At 52.9% G+C, this 18,200-nt stretch overlaps 1 protein-coding gene across 1 annotated transcript in view; it reads right to left on the bottom strand.

The window, feature by feature from the left end:
• The window catches only part of URB1 (URB1 ribosome biogenesis homolog), a 65,199-nt gene that overhangs the window by 20,465 nt on the left and 26,534 nt on the right, over positions 1–18,200 (bottom strand). Inside the window, exons 15-26 of the mRNA XM_082654745.1 lie at positions 16,253–16,372; positions 14,743–14,859; positions 14,140–14,278; positions 13,196–13,366; positions 11,975–12,168; positions 9,987–10,235; positions 8,527–8,706; positions 6,248–7,103; positions 5,144–5,345; positions 4,273–4,456; positions 2,348–2,406; positions 541–734 (exon numbers count right to left, since the gene is read on the bottom strand). Coding sequence (XP_082510871.1) covers positions 541–734; positions 2,348–2,406; positions 4,273–4,456; positions 5,144–5,345; positions 6,248–7,103; positions 8,527–8,706; positions 9,987–10,235; positions 11,975–12,168; positions 13,196–13,366; positions 14,140–14,278; positions 14,743–14,859; positions 16,253–16,372 — 2,665 coding nt within the window. The remainder of the gene's footprint in view (positions 1–540; positions 735–2,347; positions 2,407–4,272; positions 4,457–5,143; positions 5,346–6,247; positions 7,104–8,526; positions 8,707–9,986; positions 10,236–11,974; positions 12,169–13,195; positions 13,367–14,139; positions 14,279–14,742; positions 14,860–16,252; positions 16,373–18,200) is intronic.

An 18,200-nucleotide genomic window follows, 5' to 3' on the forward strand; every position in this document is an offset into this window, starting at 1 on the left:
TAACGGTTTGGGGATGTCAATTTTGTCTCTAAACAGGGTATGGCTTCGGGAGGGCAGGACCCCTCAGACCTCTGCCATCTCCCACAGTCTTCGCCATGCTATCGTAAACGCTCACCGAACCGACCAGGGAAGAAGCCTGGGCTGTACGAGTCCCTAGCAGGGACCCACGAACAGGGACCTTCGAACCCTTCGCCCTTGATAAAAGTTTCAATCACCCCATTAAGACATTTAACGCAACTAACCAATTTCTCCCAGGTGAGAACCCCCCCCCTAACTCCCCCCTCCTAACTCCCAGGTTTTAACGCTCGCCCACGATATGGCAGAAAAGCTTAAATCTGGCTTCTGCAGGCCAGAATAGGCTCTGAAGAGAGGCCTGCGTTTGCCGTGTGACCTCAAGTCAGAGGAAACATTTCCTGAGCTTGGATTTGACAGACATGAAATATTCGGATACCGTTTGGGTAATGCTTCCTTAGCTCTGAGAACACGTGAAATCCAGGAATAAGCTCTGCGTCTGAAGTGGGAGGTGGGGTAAGGAATCACCTCTGACGGGACTGCCTGGGGTTTCCTCCTCTCCAGCCGTCAGCAAAGTGGGCAGGAACAGGGAGTGCTGGGTGAGCATCGCGTGGACCACCGAGAGCTGAGTGAGCCGCGAGCGTGCGGCGCTTTCCGGGAGATACAGGAGCTGGACGGCAGCACAAAGGGCCTTTAGAAATGCATGGTCCTGATACCGAAATCTAGGAGGCAAGAATCAAAGGGAAAACTAGCTTCATAAACAATAGAAAACCTTTTTTCTCGACATTTTATCAAGGAAAACTTCCAACACGCCACACAGGTGAGAATCCTGGAGTGCACAGTCATACACCCATCACCCAAACTACCCATGCTGCTGCAGCACACCTGGAGCATCACATACCTAGTCGCCCACCCATCACAGGGAGCACTTCTGACCTGGCCTACCTGCCAGGTCAGCTTCCCTCCTTCCTTCCTTTCAGCTACTCAAAACGCCCCTCTAACGGTTCAGAAGCCTTCTCATCTTAAATCCCTTTAGAACCCACTAAAGAAATGAAAACATCATGCTCTGGAGAAAAAAGTTTTTAGTCATATGTGAATATTGTTAAGAATCACTTAGCACACAGGGAACATTCTAGAAATGCAAATTAACCAAAGACTCAAAGAAATGTCGTCATGTCACGAAGGTAATCCTCGGTTGCCATTTACCTCTGACTCACCTTCACTTATTTCTCTCTCGGGTATTTTTCTCAGTTTCAAACTGATGAATAATCAGGGAAATGAAAATTACAGGTGCAATGAAATACCGTTTCATGACTACCTGACTGCCAAAAAGAAAGAGTCTGACCACATCAACTGCTGGTGAGGAAGCGAGGACAAAACGAATTTCCACACCATGTTACGTTAGCTTGGAGAACAAATCAAAAAATCTAGTAAAACTGGAGCTGTGCCCACATTAAGAGCCAGCAAGGGACCCCTCCCCCAGAAAATCTGGCACCTGGGCACGAAGAGACATGCAACGTTCACTGCAGAGTCGGGAGGGAGGAAGGAAGGAAAGAAGGGAGGTCCTGTCCACCAGTAGGACACCGGCTACGTGAACTGGGGCACGGTCGTAAGACAGAATGCCCCACAGCAGTAAAAAGCAATGACTTGGATCGCCATGTATCAACATGGGTAACTCAAAAACTGCTGAGTGCAAAAGAGGGACAATAAAGTGATACATCTGTATACAATGTCAAACTCAATAACACTGTGGTTTATTGTTTAGAGACATACTGACATGCAACCAAAGTGTTCAACACACAGGGCCATGACAAAACTCAACCTCAGAAGAGTGACACTTTGGGACAAGGGAAGGAAAGGACGCAATTAGGGCAAATAGAGAAAACTGTCAGCATTTATTAAATCTGGGTGCTCCTGTATTGTTCTCTGCACATTTCTGGCTTTTAAAAAATATTTCAGTAAAAAAATTTATTTATTATTATTTTTTTTGGCTGTGCTGCGTGGCTTGTGGGATCTTAGTTCCCTGACCAGGGATCGAACCCGGGTCCTTGGCAGTGGGAGCGCAGAGTCCTAACCACTGGACCACCAGGGAATTCCAAAAAATATTTCATTTTTTAAAGGCTGCTTCTCTCATCGCTGTTAGAAGTACACACATGTCAATGGGCAAATCATTTTCCCTCCCCAACACTGCTGTCTCGTCTCGTCTGCCCAAAATGGGAGCAGCATCTTCTCCACCACGTCCTTTACACCAATAACAAGCTACACCACTGGCCCTGCACCAGCAAAGACACTCGCCGCCTTACTGAACAGCACCAAGAAAATAAATTCAACTTACTTGAGTCCAGTCTTCACAAATTTCTGCCAGTCACCAGGATCAACTTCATTAAGTGAATTCTAGGAATAAAGAAAGCAAGAAGTATATGTGGAATATCCAAATTAATTTAAAATAGAGGACACAGAATTTAAAGTACAGCCCTACAGTAAATATGGAATATAGTCATCTAAGCAATTCACAAAAGCTTGTAGTTGCTTCTTACTTTGATTTTTTTTTAATTGTTTTGTTATTTCCACTAGTAGCTCTGTCTTAGCATACCTATGATCACCAAATGACCAAAAGAAAATTCCCAAGTAGTTGTGTAACTTTCCCCTTTGTCCACCATTCTGAATAGCACTGACTGATCTGCGACACACAGAGGTGCAGCCACATGTGACTGTCATGAGAGAACATCTACCCAGAGCAAGACCACTGCGCCCTAACAGGGCCAACGTAGGTCCACAGTCCCTGACGTGGAGAAAAATCTCCAAACGTGGTGCATTATGTTACATCGGAAGAGTGGCTGCTCTGGGGGGAAGGGGACCAACTGGGAGAAAGCACAAGAGAGCTTTCTGGAATGATGAGAATCTTGGATAGCACTGTGGGCACAGGGGTACGTGTATCTGTCAGCACTAAACGACACACTTAAGACCTCATATTCCACGAGATGAAAACCACACCTCAATTACAAGGAAAGGGCTGCTGGAGATGCTGACGGTGAGGAAGCTGTGCACGTGTGGGAGAAGGGGGCATGTGGAAACGCTGAGTTTCCGCCCAACTTTGCTGTGAACCTAAAACTGCTCTAAAAAGTTAAGTCTGTTAAAAGGGGGGGGGGGCCAAGAGCAAGAGAGAGAGAAAGAAAACAGCCAAGTGGGGTAAGGAGGGAGGCCTGGCCCAAGAACACAAATCCCCAGAAGAGCAGAGCCCAGCACCCCCGGCTCCACAGCTCGACTCCCTTACATCCCAGGAATGCTTCTCCTCCTCTTCCCTAGCTCTACTGGGTCAGGTTCCTACATGCCTTAAGTTCACAATCCTGTAACACAACACATTAAGTTCTTCAGGAAGCTAATGATCTCTGTGCAAAAATGTAACATCAAAAACAAAAGAAAATAAAGGCCCAAAACAGCTAAATATTTCCAAATTTTACGAAAGCTCTAAACTCACAGAGCCAGGAAGCTTGCTGACCCCAAAGCACAGAAAACCTGAAGAAACGACGCTCAGGCATATCGCAATCATGCTGTTTAAGCAACGTAAAGAAAAAAATCCTCAAAGCAGCTGGAGAAAAAAGGCATCATGGAAAGAGAGATACAGATAAGAATGAGAGATTTCTTATCAGAAACAATGCACACCGCAAGACAGTAAAGCAACATCTTTAAAATGCCTGAAGAAAATAAAAACTGTTAGCCTGGAATTTTGTACCCAGTGAAACTCTTCCTAACTCAGCCTGAGGCCAGTATTACCTGATCCTAAAGCCAGACAAGGACACTGCAAGAAAATACAATTATAAGCTAATACCCCTCACGCACACAGATACAAAATTTCTTGGTAAAATGTCAGCAAATCAAATCCAACACTATATAAAAATGAGAACATATCATGACCAAGTAGGTTTATTCTAGGAATGCAAGGCTGGTTTAACGTTCAAAAATCAGTTAATATAATTCACCCCATTAACAGTCAAAACAAAAAACAATACCATATAACCATCTCAGGAGATGCAACCAAAAAGCATTCTGACAAATTCCTGCAACCATTCCTGATAAAAGATGGCTCATCGTTTCAAAGTTTGCCCTCCACCTGCCCGTCGCCTCCTAGACATGGCTCCTCTCATCCCCCAACAGGTCGAATTCACGCCACCTGGCTTGAATGTATCTGCAAACCTGGGTTTGTCTATCTCACTCTTTCCCTTAAAAATTTAACCAGGGGCTCTAATAAGAGACACCTACCAACAGTTCGTTTAATCTTAGCAGCATCTGCTTCTCTCGATCCTGGGTACCATCATCTTGCTGGCCGCCGCTAAAGGACGCGATCAACCACTGTACACAGGCCTCCAGCAGAGTCTTTTTCCAAGCACGCAGCTCTTCTGCCGACCCTTCCAGGACAGCCAGGACAGAGTCAGCCACGACCCAACTGCGGCAGAAGACAAAACTCAGAGTTACAGGCATGGCCCAAATCCCTCTAGCTTTAAGTATATATAATCCAACATCACAATGGGCCGTATGAGGCAGATGCCCTGAGCCCCGGTCCCTACACTAACTACCCAAGCACGGAGATCACAGGCTTCCCCTGCCCCTTACGCAAACTTCAAAGATGCACCAGAACTTTTACGACTAGAGGAAACACTACTAGCACACCAGAAAAAGGATGTATTGTCCAGACTTTGTCTAAATCAGGCTACCTCAGCCTCAGCACTCCTGACATTTCGGGCCAGATAATTCTCTCTTCGGGGGGAGGGGAGGGCGCCTGTCCTTTGCATTACAGGATATCTAGCAGCACCCTTGGCCTCCACCCTCTAGCAGCCAGAAGCAACAAGCCCCCCATACCCATATCGTGACAGTAAAAGGTGTCAGGCGTTGCCAACTGTTCCCTGGAGCGGGCAAAATCGCCCCTGGTTGATAACCACGGCTCCGAGGGAATCAGAACCACCCACTTATGGAGATGAACTTGCTCCAGCCAGGATGAAGCAGAGTTCTCGGAGGAACTGCCTTCTCCCCAACTGCACAACAGCAGTGCAGCGAGTTCCACTGCTCTATAACCACTACAGGGAAAAGGGAAGCTGAGACAGGGAGAGCCATTAAACAACCCGAGCCTTCATACCTCTTGTGACTGCCTGGAGTCTGAAGCAAGCGGGGCAGTCGGTCCATGAGGACACGGAGGTCCTTGGCTCTTGCAAATGGGACCAGCTGGGCCAGGATCTCCTGATGCAGCCCAGACTCTAGGGGCCCGTCAGCACTGAGAAGCCTGGTCTGCAGCGGCCTCCACAGGGCCTTCCTCAAGACAGGAATGACAGCAGAGGATACTGGGGCAGAGACAAGCAGGAGAGAGAGGTGAGCGCCGCGGAGCATGACAACCGGCTCACAAGGGCTGGTGGCTCTGTTTCAGGAAACCTGTGACCTGGGTGATGTCACACTGGTAGCACGAGACTGACCACGGCAGGAGCTGTGACGCCACGGAAATCGGCAAATGCTACAAATCAGTCTCCCCCAAGAGCCAGTGGTTAAAACATTTACCAGCACGCCACTGGTCACCTCTCATCACTCAACCCTAACAGTCCCGCAGGCCCTGGGCATAGCCCCGGCTCGAGGGTCATGACGAGACGGTGAGCACCCAGGTCCTGAACTCACTGGGGAACGAGAAGAGCACTGAGAACCACTGGCCGGAAGACGCCCTCCTGCAGGGGCGCTCTTACTTTTTAAAAACATCTGTTATTGATGATATGAAGCTATGCAGCACAGAGGCAAAGCAGTGAGTGAAAAATCATTCGTACACACGATAAAAATGAATTAAATTGAATTGGAGGTGATCAGGAAGTGCCTTGGACCTGAAACCCAATGGGTGGAGAGAGAAGAGAGAGCGGGGCCCAGGCGAGTGCCTCGGCTCAGCACGGACCCACCAACGCTCCCAACGGTGGGGAGAGGGGGACGGGGCAAAGGACCATCACCCGCGCCACTCCCTCAACCTAACAAGACCCAGCCGGGGCCGCTCCTTCCTTGGCCCCCAACGGCCATAGCTACCGCCCACCGCCGGCCGCAGCTTCCCGTGGGTAACTCGAGGTTGATGGGAGCTCCATCCTCAGAGCTGGGTCAGACATCGGAGGAGAAACAGAACTAAATGATACCTCCAGAACGTGAAGTCCCAGGGCTTAAGGGTGGACACACAGTTCTCAGCCCTCCTGGCTGCCCAAACCCACCCTTCCTGTACCTGCTGCGGGGCGCGTGAAGTGTTCCCGGGTCCTGCACTGGAGGTACACGCGGACGACAGGGAGGAAGTCGTCCAGGGCCTCCTGCAGGCAGAGCCCCAGGCTGGCCCGCCTGCACCACCGCTCAAAGCGCAGCAGGTGGGGACGGCTGTGCTGCAGGAGCAGGGCCGCGGTGCCCAGGGCCACCGGCGTCCGCCGGGCCAGGCAGTAGTCGAGCAGAGTGACCCCGACTGCGGGGGCCAGAGCCGGCTCTCTCTGCAGAGCCTGGAGGAGCACGGCGTCCAGCTCGTCCACGGCCAGCGCGGGCAGCAAAGCCCCCAGGCCTCTCACGTACTCGGAAGCCCGGAGGAGCTCGCCGCTCTGCAGCTGCTCCTGGGGGCGGCTGGTCAGCAGCTGGACCAGGGTCTCCCCGAGAGCGTTCAGATGTCTCTCCTTCTGGCGGGACTTAGTGGATCGCTGGGCCACCAGGTGGGCCTCGGGCAGGCTCAGCAGGGCTAGGGTGACCTCCCGGAGCTGGGAGCCCTCCATGTATGGGTGCAGCCCCCGCAGGGCTTCAAGCTGAGGAAGGGTCTTCGGCACCAGCGTGGCTGCGCAGGCCCTCCGGTTCCGCAGCTCCTTCAGGACACTCTGGGTGATGGCCTCCGAGTACCTGGCCAGGAGCCCCAGCTGACCAAGGCTCTGGAGGACGGGGGCACTCGCCAGCAGCAGCGGAAGGACTCCCGCGCTGAGGTGGGCCGCCAGGAGCTTCACGAGGACGGGACTGAGGGTGTGCGGGGGGAGCGCCTGCTGCTCCAGGGCCAGGTACCAGCCCTCCAGCGTGGGATGCTTGAGGATGGCCATGAGCACCTCCTCCAGCGTCTGAAACACAGTGACAGGGCACAGGCCTCACCCACGGCCCAGCCAGCGGGGGCCACTGAGGAGGACGGAGAGCAGAAAGCAGCTTTCCTAAGCCCCAGTGCCCCTCTCAGGGGTGCCCGCAGCACCCCAACCCAAGCCCAAAGCTCTTCCCCCATCATAACGCACCTCCTCCCCTGTACAACGACGGGGCCTGGACTGTGGCTCGGTCAGTGACCCCCAGACCAGCAGGAAGCTGACGAATGCAGCCTGAATGAATTGACCATGCAGTAAAACTGCTCTGCACAGTCACTCAGGCAGGGCCGGGCCACGCAGAAGTGCCAAAATGGGATGACGATCAACTGTCTCCTGGTTTCTCCCTAGCAGCCCTGCCCTCCTAAATAAATCTGGTTGAGGGACGTGGGTACCACCCGGCCACCAGGGCAGGGCTACCCTGGCTTCGGAGAAGCTCCGTGGCTGCGGAAGATGGGTAGGGGTTAAACGATCCAGAACTGAAGGTGAAACTGCGTCCACTTCCAGAAGGAGGCTGGGCCTCGAGTGACCCCCTGAGGAACTAGCTCTGACCCCAAGACTAGTTTAAACCACGGAGCAGAGAGCAGCTGAGTGTGCTTTGCTGGATTAGATGATGACTTGATACAGCCTCGCTGAACACGATTCCTAGTCAATGAAGTCACCCAGTCCCCGGGGACAGAAATAAATTTTTTTCCTTATTTACTCTTCAGGAAGGAAAGAGGAGCCTATCACACTTTCCAACTGAGCTTTCCCAAACAGAAAGAAAAACAGAAAAGCACACATCAGGAGTGCTTTGCCCAACGACTGGCTAACAGGTGGTCTTGCACCAACAAATGCCCCCCCAAGAAAGCCCCCTTGGAGATCAAAGGAAGGGAGCCATGCGTTCGACTGTGAACTGAGGAACACGCCTGCACCCAAACCCAGTACAACAGGTCAAATGGCAAATGGTGAGAAAGATTCCGCCTGGCCCCAGTTCAAAAGCTGACTCACGAGACTGCCGGCAGGAGAGGAAGGCTCCCTCTTCCCCAGGCAGTGTGGTCGCTGTGTGTGTTCATGAGGAAGGGCCCCGCCCACTGCCCAGCCTTCGCTCAACACGGGCTGCAACCCTTTAAGAGGAAAATACGCAGTCCGAGTTCTCAGGACGCTCACGGCACAGTGGGAGGGAAAGTGCTCGCAGCAGGGCAAGTGTGAGCAGAGAAGTGACTGGAAAGATGAACGCCCCAAGTAAACTGTGCTTCTCTCGGGGTGGGCGGGGGATAGTGCTCAGGGCCTCCTTTGGAGTTCTCTGCATCTCCCTACTTCCCTGCAATGAACACGTACTTGCTTTTAACCAGAACGGAGGGAAAGCCAGTGGCTGTGACCTCACAGGAAAAGGCGAAACGGAAGGAGACCCAGGGAGGAAGGGCGGCGGTACCTTGTCATCGGCCAACTCCAGCGAGGCCATGGACTCCACGTCCAAAAAGAGGTCGGACTCAGCCTGGGCGGCCTGGCACTTCTGCTGGTTCTGGACGTCCAGCTGCTGACAGTGGATGACCAGGTGCCTGAGGAGGTCCAGGAGGAACTGCAGCAGGGGAGGCCCCGTCCTCCTGCCCAGCTGTGAGGACCAGACACACACGACCCTCAGGCCCAGGAAGGGCTGACAGTCACCAGAACACTGACTGCCGCGTCCCCCCAGGGCCAGAAGGGGAGAGTTGCCAGAAACAAGAATCGAGGGAAGCAGGCTAAAATGGCAACTCCCAGTAAACTGCCAACAACCTCAAAGTCATTTCTTTTTTTTTTTCCTTATAAAAGTTTTTAAAATTTATTTATTTATTTTTGGCTGCGTTCGGCCTTCGTTGCTGCGCGTGGGCTTTCTCTAGTTGCGGCAAGCAAGGGCTACTCTTTGTTGCAGTGCGCGGGCTTCTCTTTGCGCTGGCTTCTCTTGTTGCGGAGCACGGGCTCTAGGCGCGTGGGCTCAGCAGTTGTGGCACATGGGTTCAGTAGTTGTGGCACATGGGCTCAGTAGTTGTGGCTTGCAGGCTCTAGAGCGCAGGCTCAGTAGTTGTGGCGCACGGGCTTAGTTGCTCTGCGGCATGTGGGATCTTCCCGGAACAGGGCTCGAACCCGAGTCCCCTGCATTGGCAGGCGGACTCTTAACCACTGCGCCACCAGGGAAGCCCTCAAAGTCATTTCTTAATAAGACTTGTCCTCCTAAATTTTGATGAAACACACTGATTTATTTTGACCAAGATGAGGGGGAAAAGCCCACCTCAGAACCTAAACCAAGGGACTTCCCTGGTGGTCCAGTAGCTAAGACTGCGCTCCCCATGCAGGGGTCCCGGGTACAAGCCCGGGTCAGGGAACTAGATCCCACATGCCACAACTAAGAGTTTGCCTGCCGCAACTAAAAAGATCCCGCACGCGGCAACTAAGACCCGGAGCAGCCAAATAAATAAATACTAAAACAACAACAACAACAAACCTAAACTAAAAATCTGTAAACCACCTCAGGGACAGAAGGCCCAACAACGAGCCGCCGAGTTAAAACTTATAAAGGCAGAGGGGACGCCTGGTCGTGCCGCGGACCCGCTCAGCCGGGGGAAGGGCCCCGCCCGGCCTCAGCTGCCCCAGCGACCACGTTCAGCTGCGCGTGGCTCCCGGTCTGAGATCTGCGCCTCTGCCCCAGGGGGGGGGCACAGCACCCGGAGCCGAGGCTCCCAAACCGCGGCCCGCTCGGGGCCCTGCACACTGGCCACCGCCCTCCCCGTGTGCGGACAAACGGGGCGACAGTGGGGCCCCAGGCCTCCATCCACACCGTCACTCAGTGTGGACCCGACCGGCAGAAGGCCACACTCTCTGCAGGTGGTGAAGCCAGGGAGCGGGGGCAGCGCTGACCTGGCCGAAGTTCTCCACGGTGCTCTTGAGGTACAGCAGCAGGTGTCTGGTGGAGCGCAGGGCCCGGTGCGTCGGGAGGTGCAGGAGGGCAGCCCGCAGCCGCCCCTGGACCCCCTCGTCCAGGAGCGGGAATGCGCCCGGGCCCTCGACCTGACCTTGGCCCTGGCCCGTGTAGGCCATCTGCAGCAGGGCACTGAAAGAGGAGGCTGGGGGGTCCGGCGGAGCAGGGCTGCCCAACGTCTGCAGCGCCTGGGAGACAGCAGGGGAGGAAAGAGAAAAGACAGATCAGCACCGGGGCAAAGGGCACAGGGTGCTAAAACAGGGACAGGGCGACACGCACACAGAGGGGCGTTTCACAAAAATCACCTACTGATGCTACATCTAGGTGACCCTGTGGCATTTTATTCAAGTAAAGTCCCAACACGCTCAGTTGCACGTACTTTCCTAGCGTGTGTCCACGTGAGGGCACTGAGCCGGGAGGCATTTACACGCTCTGGAGAGCAGGAGTCACGCGGCACAGAGACAGGATTTTACTCACACGAGTCACTGTGATTCATCCCTGGAAACTGGGAAATGCCACCCTGGGAAGGAGCCGGCTGGGTGAGCTGCATGCCTTTCAAAGGCCTCCCCCGGGAGGACGGGAGGATGAGAGGACGTGGCCGGACGGAAGATACGTTCCTGAAGTCATTCCGTCTCCAAGTGGGTCATTTCTTCTAACTTAGTTCCCAAACTGCCTTCTTTATTCACCCCACATGGCTTTTCTTGTTATAACTCCAAACACTGTTTCCTAAGGCCAGTACAACTAGGCTGCGTGGTACCCTGAAACTCAGTGGGGCTCGACCCTGGACCAGCAACAGCATGACCCGGGAACTTGCTAGAAATGCAACCTCCCGGGCCCGCCCCAGACCTGCTGAATCACACGCCCAGCAACCACGTCTGAATGAGCGTCTGGGGGATCCTGACGCGCCCTCACGGGTGAGAACCGCCGAGTGCCTGACTCCACGGAGTGGACACCTACACTTGGAGCACCGTGCAGCACAGCATGGACTGCTAACACCCACGGAAGCTGCTGTGTGGCTCTGACCACCTCCTGACCACGGCCTGTCAGGTGGGGAAGGCCGCGATAGCTGCGATGGGCCTGGGCTCTGGAGCCCAGAGGCCTGCCTGGATCCTGAGTCTACCACTGCTTGGGGGCGGAACTGCTCTGAACCTCAGTTTCCCCATGTGTACAAGGAGGATAGTTAAGTCCAGACCCCTCTCTGAGTTGTGAGGATTAAATGGCGTAAAGTACGTGTGATGCACTTAGGGATGAGGCCCTAACAGACCGTGAACGTGCAATCAACACAGGCTCCTGCTACCAAGTTCATAAGAGGAAGAGGTCCTCCTTAGCTGCCTGCTTTTTCAAGCGTGGCCACAACTGAGCGAACACACAAAAGCGCACAACACAAAGTGAATTTCTTGCTCCACCCAGCAATCCTAAGCACGCTGCATCAGAGCCAGACCTGCAGCGCCCCTTTTAAGAATGCAGTCCCCACCAGGAGAAAACCATTTCTTTCTTTCTTTTTTCACTTTCCCGTCTAGCAGAGCGTAGCCTGCTAGCGGCCTTCGGGTCTAACCGCTGAGCACGCCAAGTCTAGGGGCCGCTGAGGTGTGCAGACGAGGGCCGTGAGGCGAGCGCGCACAGACCACTCCGGAAGGGAGGAGAAGGAGGCCCCGCTCCCAACCCCAGCCTCAAAGCCCAAACGTGCAGCCAGCGGCGAATTCGGTTCTGCTGCATCGCGGAGCCCCTCGGGGTCTCGTCACACTAGCTGAGCGGCAGAGACACCACGTGCCTTCCTCTCCTACTCTGGGGAAACGAGAAGGTGAAGACTGTTCACCCTGTTAAGCTGTGAAAGCTACACAGCTGGGGTACAGCCCGCTGCGGCCCACAGGGAGGAACCTCCGGGGGCTTCTAGGTTTCCGCAGGAGTGGTGGTCGCCGCAGCTCACCAAGGCCTCTCGGGCTGGCTCCGGGATCCAGAGGCTGTAGTATCTGTTGAACCTGGACAGCTGGCGGCAGCAAGGTGGGAGCGGAGGCTCCAACTTGTCGTAAGACTGAAGCAGAAGACACAGAGCCAGAGGGTCTCTCTGGGTGTGGAGGAGGTCCGTCAACACCCCTGTCAGATACGCCACGATGCTTTCTCCTGCAAAGGAGGGAGACACGGCAGGGAGACGCTTGCTGGGACCGCCCTTCTGTGACCCATCACTAACACCAACTCCCACCCATATTCAAGACTCAGAAAGAGTCATAACCATTCTGCAGGCGATCACACAACCACGCTGGAAGGCAGATGCTACCACTGTAGACCATGCCAGACTTCTATTAAACATACAGCACACAGTCAGACTTCGGGTGCTGAGGCCCAGAAGTGGAGACCCAGGCGCTGAAGAGGTGAGGCCAAGGCCACCTGGGACAGGGACTTGCTTGGTGCAAACCAACCCATTTCCACTTCCTTGGCACACAAGCCTCCCTTGCAGTTAGGCTGGGACCACGCGACTCGCTCAGCCACTTCCAGGCCTGGCCAGAACACCTCTGCTTGACTGTCCACTCTCTCTTCCTCTTCCACAGTGACCTGGGAAGCCGTATGTTGAGATGGCACAGCTACAGGATGGGAGCAGCCAGGATCCCTGAGCTACCTCCTGGACAACAGCCACCCAGGAGAGCACCTGACCTGTCCTGGACCAGGACATGGTCGAGAGAGAGACCTTTGCTCCTTAAACCACTGACGCACTGGGGCATATGTGTTACTGCAGCAAAGCCTGAGCAATCCTGACTAATTACACCACTGCGACCTGTGAGTGCTTTCTTGGGTCTGTGTTGCCTGGATACCCAGTAAGGATGAAGGACTTGTACCTTAGCATCAAGATATCAAGAATAAACACTGAAGAGAAAATACCGGTGTTACAGCAGGTGTCTGTGCAGCCATGCAAACACATTATTTCAGACTCATCCGTCAAACGACCCATTTCCCAACAGCCTAGCCAGCCTCTAGATTCCTACCCCTGTACACTTAGTTCTACCGGCTGTGCAGCTATCACTTTGGTGGGTCTGAACCCCTGCTGACTTGGGTTTTCAGCAATTATTTCCAGAGCCCTTGGAATCCCACCTCCTACCCCACAGAGACCCAGCTGGCCTGATGCAGCCACAACATTCTCACTACACACAGGTACCTGCTTCACTTTCTGTTCCAAGGAGCAACTTATTCCTGGCTTCCAGGGCAGCGGGGACCACAGCACTGAACGGGAACGTGAGAATGATCATGTCTTCGTTCAGTAAGAATCCAACCTCCTCATCCAAGCCTTCGCTGCCCTCCACCAGGACATCCACCATGTCGAGAACATCTGAGGCAGAAAGATGGGAATCAGGGCCAGGCAAGAGGTGGCAAAGGCGTCTACTGCAAGAATCCCACAGGTAGGGCAAGCAAGAGGACGTTTGCAAAAAGAGGAAAAGATAAGAGCTGAACTTCTCTCGGGGGAAAATGCTTAGTGTAATGTTTGATTCTAAACAAATAAGGGCATTATCTATAAAATCTTAAGACCTCTCCCAGACAAAATGCAGGACTATCCAGCTCAGGTAGTAACAGGTTGAAGTTTCCTCGCGTGACACTGAGAAGCCCAGAAACTTTAACCTGGATAGTCATGGAAATAAGCCAAAATCTGAGAAGCCGCAGAGCAAAAGGGTTGACGCACAGACTAGGGCCGGAGTGTCTGAAGTCAAACCCTGACTTTGCTACGTCCTCGCTGTGTGAGGCTGAGCAGATTGCTTAACCTCTCTGTGCCTCAGCTGCCTTGTCAATACATAAAATGAGGAACCCCCCCAACTTGGGGTTGTTTATGAGGTTACATGAGTTAGGATTTACTAAGAGCTCAGAGCATCACCTGGCACAAAGCAAACACTGCACAAATAACAACAACGCAGCAAAGAAGCCCTGCACCTATTTCCTGTTACATAAGCAAATGAGGGGATTTCCAATTCCAGAGGCGGCTGATCTCTGATGCAAAGAAATGGGACGTCTGCCCTCTGCACAAGGCTTCGGTGCAATTCTGTTTTGCCTCTAATACGCCACCGTGGCTGGCTCTTCAGAAGCCCGAGGAGCGCAGGGAGCGGCACCCACCGTCAATGTGGGAGATGGGAATGCTGACATCATCGGCGTCCTGCCGCGTCATGGAGGCCTGCAGGGCGCTGGCTTCCTGGACAAAGTCAGACGCTTTGTCCGTGTACGAATAGGGATTCGCCACCAATGTCAGGAGAACCTGAGCATTAAAGAGTCAAGTGGGAAATATTTAGATGGTCACACGTGAAATGAAAAATGCCCCCAAATGTCGCAGGTAAAATAAAGGGAAGAGCAAAAATCTTAACAGGCCTTCAAAGAGAAACAGTTTTTCTGCAAAGTTTCTTAAAAAAGCACTTTTTGTTGTAGATTTTTTTAAAATATCTCCTTTTCACATCAGACTATTGCTTTTAATACCGCTCTTAGTGTACCGCTAATCCCTCCTACAAAAACAAACGCCCAAAAGGAAGTTAACAGCACACGGTGATATAGTCCCATTTTACAGATTCTAAAACTAAATCGTTCTGACATCTCAGCAAGAATTAGGAAGTGAGTCAGGAGGAGAGGCCTCTGGGCTCTGGCACATCAGAAATGGTTTAATCATACTGAGGGTCACTTAGGACGCCGTCCTGAACATGCTTCTTTACGTGGGAAATACGTGCTTACGCGTTCTAAAAACTGAATCACGGCCTCCTTGTTCTCCTGCTCGGTGTCATCCAGGTGTTCCAGCCACAGCTCCAGCTCCTGCCAGGTGTGCTCAAACACCCCTGTGTCCCGCAGGATCTGAAAAATCAGGGAAGAACCCGCTTTCCGTGGGTCCTCTGAGACCCACGGAGCACAGAGGGGGTAAAAGTTCCATCCAGTTTTATCCTAAAAGCTACGCTTCAGAACAACCCCCACTGTCGAGGGAAACGAGGAAAAGAGGTCGCTCTGGGCTCGATCAAGGAGAACACAGTCCCTCGTCTCACTGCTGCTTATTCCTCTCCTTCAACTCCTAAATAATAAAAAGGGAAAATATCCCACTGCTACTTGAAAGTCTGCTTTCCAACCTGGGACTTGACTCCTCCCAGCCACTCAGCCCTCAGCCTGCATGAAATTCTCCAAGACAGTGGCCCAGTCAGGCCGAATCATCTCAACGTGGCTTCTCGAGACCCAGGCCTGGGCCAGAAGCACCACCTCACTTCTGTTCTAAGGGAGCAGAACTCGTTACGAGGCAGGACTTGGTTAAATGACATCCCCAAATGGCCCGACGACAGAACTCGGGGTCGCAGCAGCCCGTCGGCACGAGCCCTGCACAGAGTGCTCCGAGGGAGAGCCTGACGTGCCATTCCACCCACATGCAGGGAGTGATCATGAAATCACACCTGCACAACCTTGCAGAGGTCACGACCTAGACTTTCGCGTCCTCCACGCAGCTCAGGCGAGGTTGAAGGGTGGCAAGACTACTGGCACCTCAAAGGTGAAATCTCTGTGCCCTAAATACAATGAATGTGATTCTTCTAGCAACCCGCCCGGCCCCGGCCCTGACCAGGATGTCTGCTGCCCAGTGGAACCAAGGAACCAGATTTCCTAGCGCTGCAGCAAGACCTGCCGTAGCCCTGGAAAATGAGTTCAAGTGTGAGAAAGAAGAGACGCCAACAAACTCATTCCCCGCTGACTCTGGCGACACCTGTGCTGTGGGTGACGGCTGCGGTCAGTCGCCAGGGCCCTGGAGGAGGCTGAGTCTGGAGCTGAGGGAAGAGGCATCGCCCATTAAATTGTTCCCCAGAGGGCCGAAACCTAACGTTTACTGAGTCCAGAATGTGCCAGGCATGGCCTACTATTTGATCACGTAACCTCCCTTGCAATCCTACGGTTTTGTTATTCCCGTTCACCACGAGAAAACTAAGTTCAGAGAGGTTAAGCAATTTGTCCAGTGCCACCCAGGAACAGCAGAACCAGGACTCAAATCTTGGAACAGGACTTCAAAGTGCCCGCTTTTCCCATTTCACCAGGTTGCCTCTTGGGAACACAGCCAGGTTAAGACAGAATACATTAAAACTGCCGTAAAACCTTCTGTTTTTAAATTGTAACAGTCTTAATACATCCTTAATTCAACAACTGTTGACTAAGCATCTACTATAAGCAAGATTGTACAAAACGCTTCTAGAACTAGGAACTGGTAGAAAAGGCTCACCTTCACGATCAGAAGTTTGGTTGATGACTTGAGATGCGAATGGCTACTGGTCACAAACATCTTCATCAGTAAGTAAAACACGGATCGCTTTCCTCCAATAATTTCTGCGTCTGGGCCTTCCTGGAGTTTGAACAATAGAATATTATAAACGTGACAAAGGCCACTGCTTGCTGAGCGAACAGGTACTGCATGCCCAGTGTTCTTCCCGGCCTCTCATCTCATCTCATTTTAACCACCACTCGGTAAGCCTGCTGGGATGCTATACACGAGGAACCTCAGGAGTTAGGAGCTCCTCCCACAGCCCCGAAAGCAGCTGTAGTTAACAACAGTCACCGCAGGAAGCACGGGGGCCCTTCAGGTGCTTCACGTACACCGACTCACTTTGTCCTCCCAACAAGCCTGCGGTGGGGACAACCGTCACCCCCATTTCACATGTGCAGACGCTGAGGCACAAGGAGGTAATGGCCGTTTAATGATCGAGGTGGGACTCAAGCCCAGGAGCCCTGGCGCAGACACAGCACTGGCTGGCGGCGGGTGGCAGGCGGGAAAACACACCACCCAGGGCTGCCTGACTCCGTCCAACGCCACGCTTGCTGCATTTCAGCAAGATGCCGGCGCGGACGTAATCGGTTCCTTACACGTAAGCAAGCCTCTTAACAAAGGCTTCTGGGCTCTGAACACATGGCGCTCCAGATTCCCAGCCTAGACTCCGATGCATCTGTGTCTCCCTGGAGCGTCCCCGCAGCCCTGATCTGAGCACATGAGGGCTATTGTTCCCAAAGCCCAGCAGACCCATCTTATGAGCAAAACATGAAGCGTGGGCTATAAACTAATATGTTAATACCAGTTCTTTCGAGGTAAGAGGCCTCTGTTCCCTTTCCAACTAAATCCTCAAGACGCCAATGGCCCGGTTCAGCTGGGGTAAAAAACTAAACACCCCAGACTCATCCGCCATCCCACTGGGGTCCTGGCAGCGACCTCGCGGGGGTTGTCAAGTTGAGAGCAGGGTCTGGGCAACGCTGCCTGCGTCCAATCCTGGATCCCCTACTTGCGGCCGGGACCCCACGGAAGCCTCCTAACCACTCTGCGCTCCAGCTGTCTCGTCTGTAAGTGGTGATAAGTGAGATGATACAAGGCACACTCGCGCCGAGCCTGGCATTCGGTAAGTTCTCAGTGAGAACCGTCCTCAACCGTGAGGCAGGCGAGCCTCAGAAAGAGGCCTGAGGGGAGCACAGGGATCCCAGGGCCACGGTGTTCTTCCACCCTCTGCTGGCTCCATACAAGGACTCAAAGAAGACGTCAAGCCATTGAAACAAGTCCTCTGAGCTACTCAGAGACACACGCAGACAAGGCTTCATTGGGCCTGGTCACTTTCCCTCTTTGGATAGAAGTGACATGGCGTCCTGTGTTTAAATGCAGAGGGAAATATCTGTTACATCTTGAGTGCCCTTTATGATTCAACATTATGTTCTCCAGAAATCCTAGAAGACGTTAGCAAAGACACAGAAAACAACGCCAGCAATCTTTACTGATTTTTCCACCAGCCTCAACCCTCTCGTGGCTTGGTGTCTATTCCCATCTCCGTCTTAAGTCCTTCCAGGATGAGGACAAAGGAGAAGGAAACGTATTTTGTTTATTTCCAAAAGGGTTTTTAAAGGACAAGAAGAATGTAAAAGAGTCAAGAGAAAAAAGGAAAAAAACTCCCAACACCCAGCAATAATATCTTTTCAGTAAGGATAGCTAAGCACCTTACTTTGCAAAGCAAAGAGATTCCTGGTTCACAAATCAGGACCTGGCCTCCGCTCTAGAGGCTTCTCTCTAAAAGGAGAACCGTCAACGTCTTCCTTCGCAACCAGCAGTCAGGGTTCTGATGCAGCTAGAGATTCCCAGGCCAGAAAGCCGAGGAGCCTGCAGGTGAGCTAACAACACAGGCGGGGTCACGACCTCC

Source organism: Grampus griseus (genome assembly GCF_964374135.1).
Source record: "Grampus griseus genome assembly, chromosome: 5".
NCBI lineage: Eukaryota > Metazoa > Chordata > Mammalia > Artiodactyla > Delphinidae > Grampus > Grampus griseus.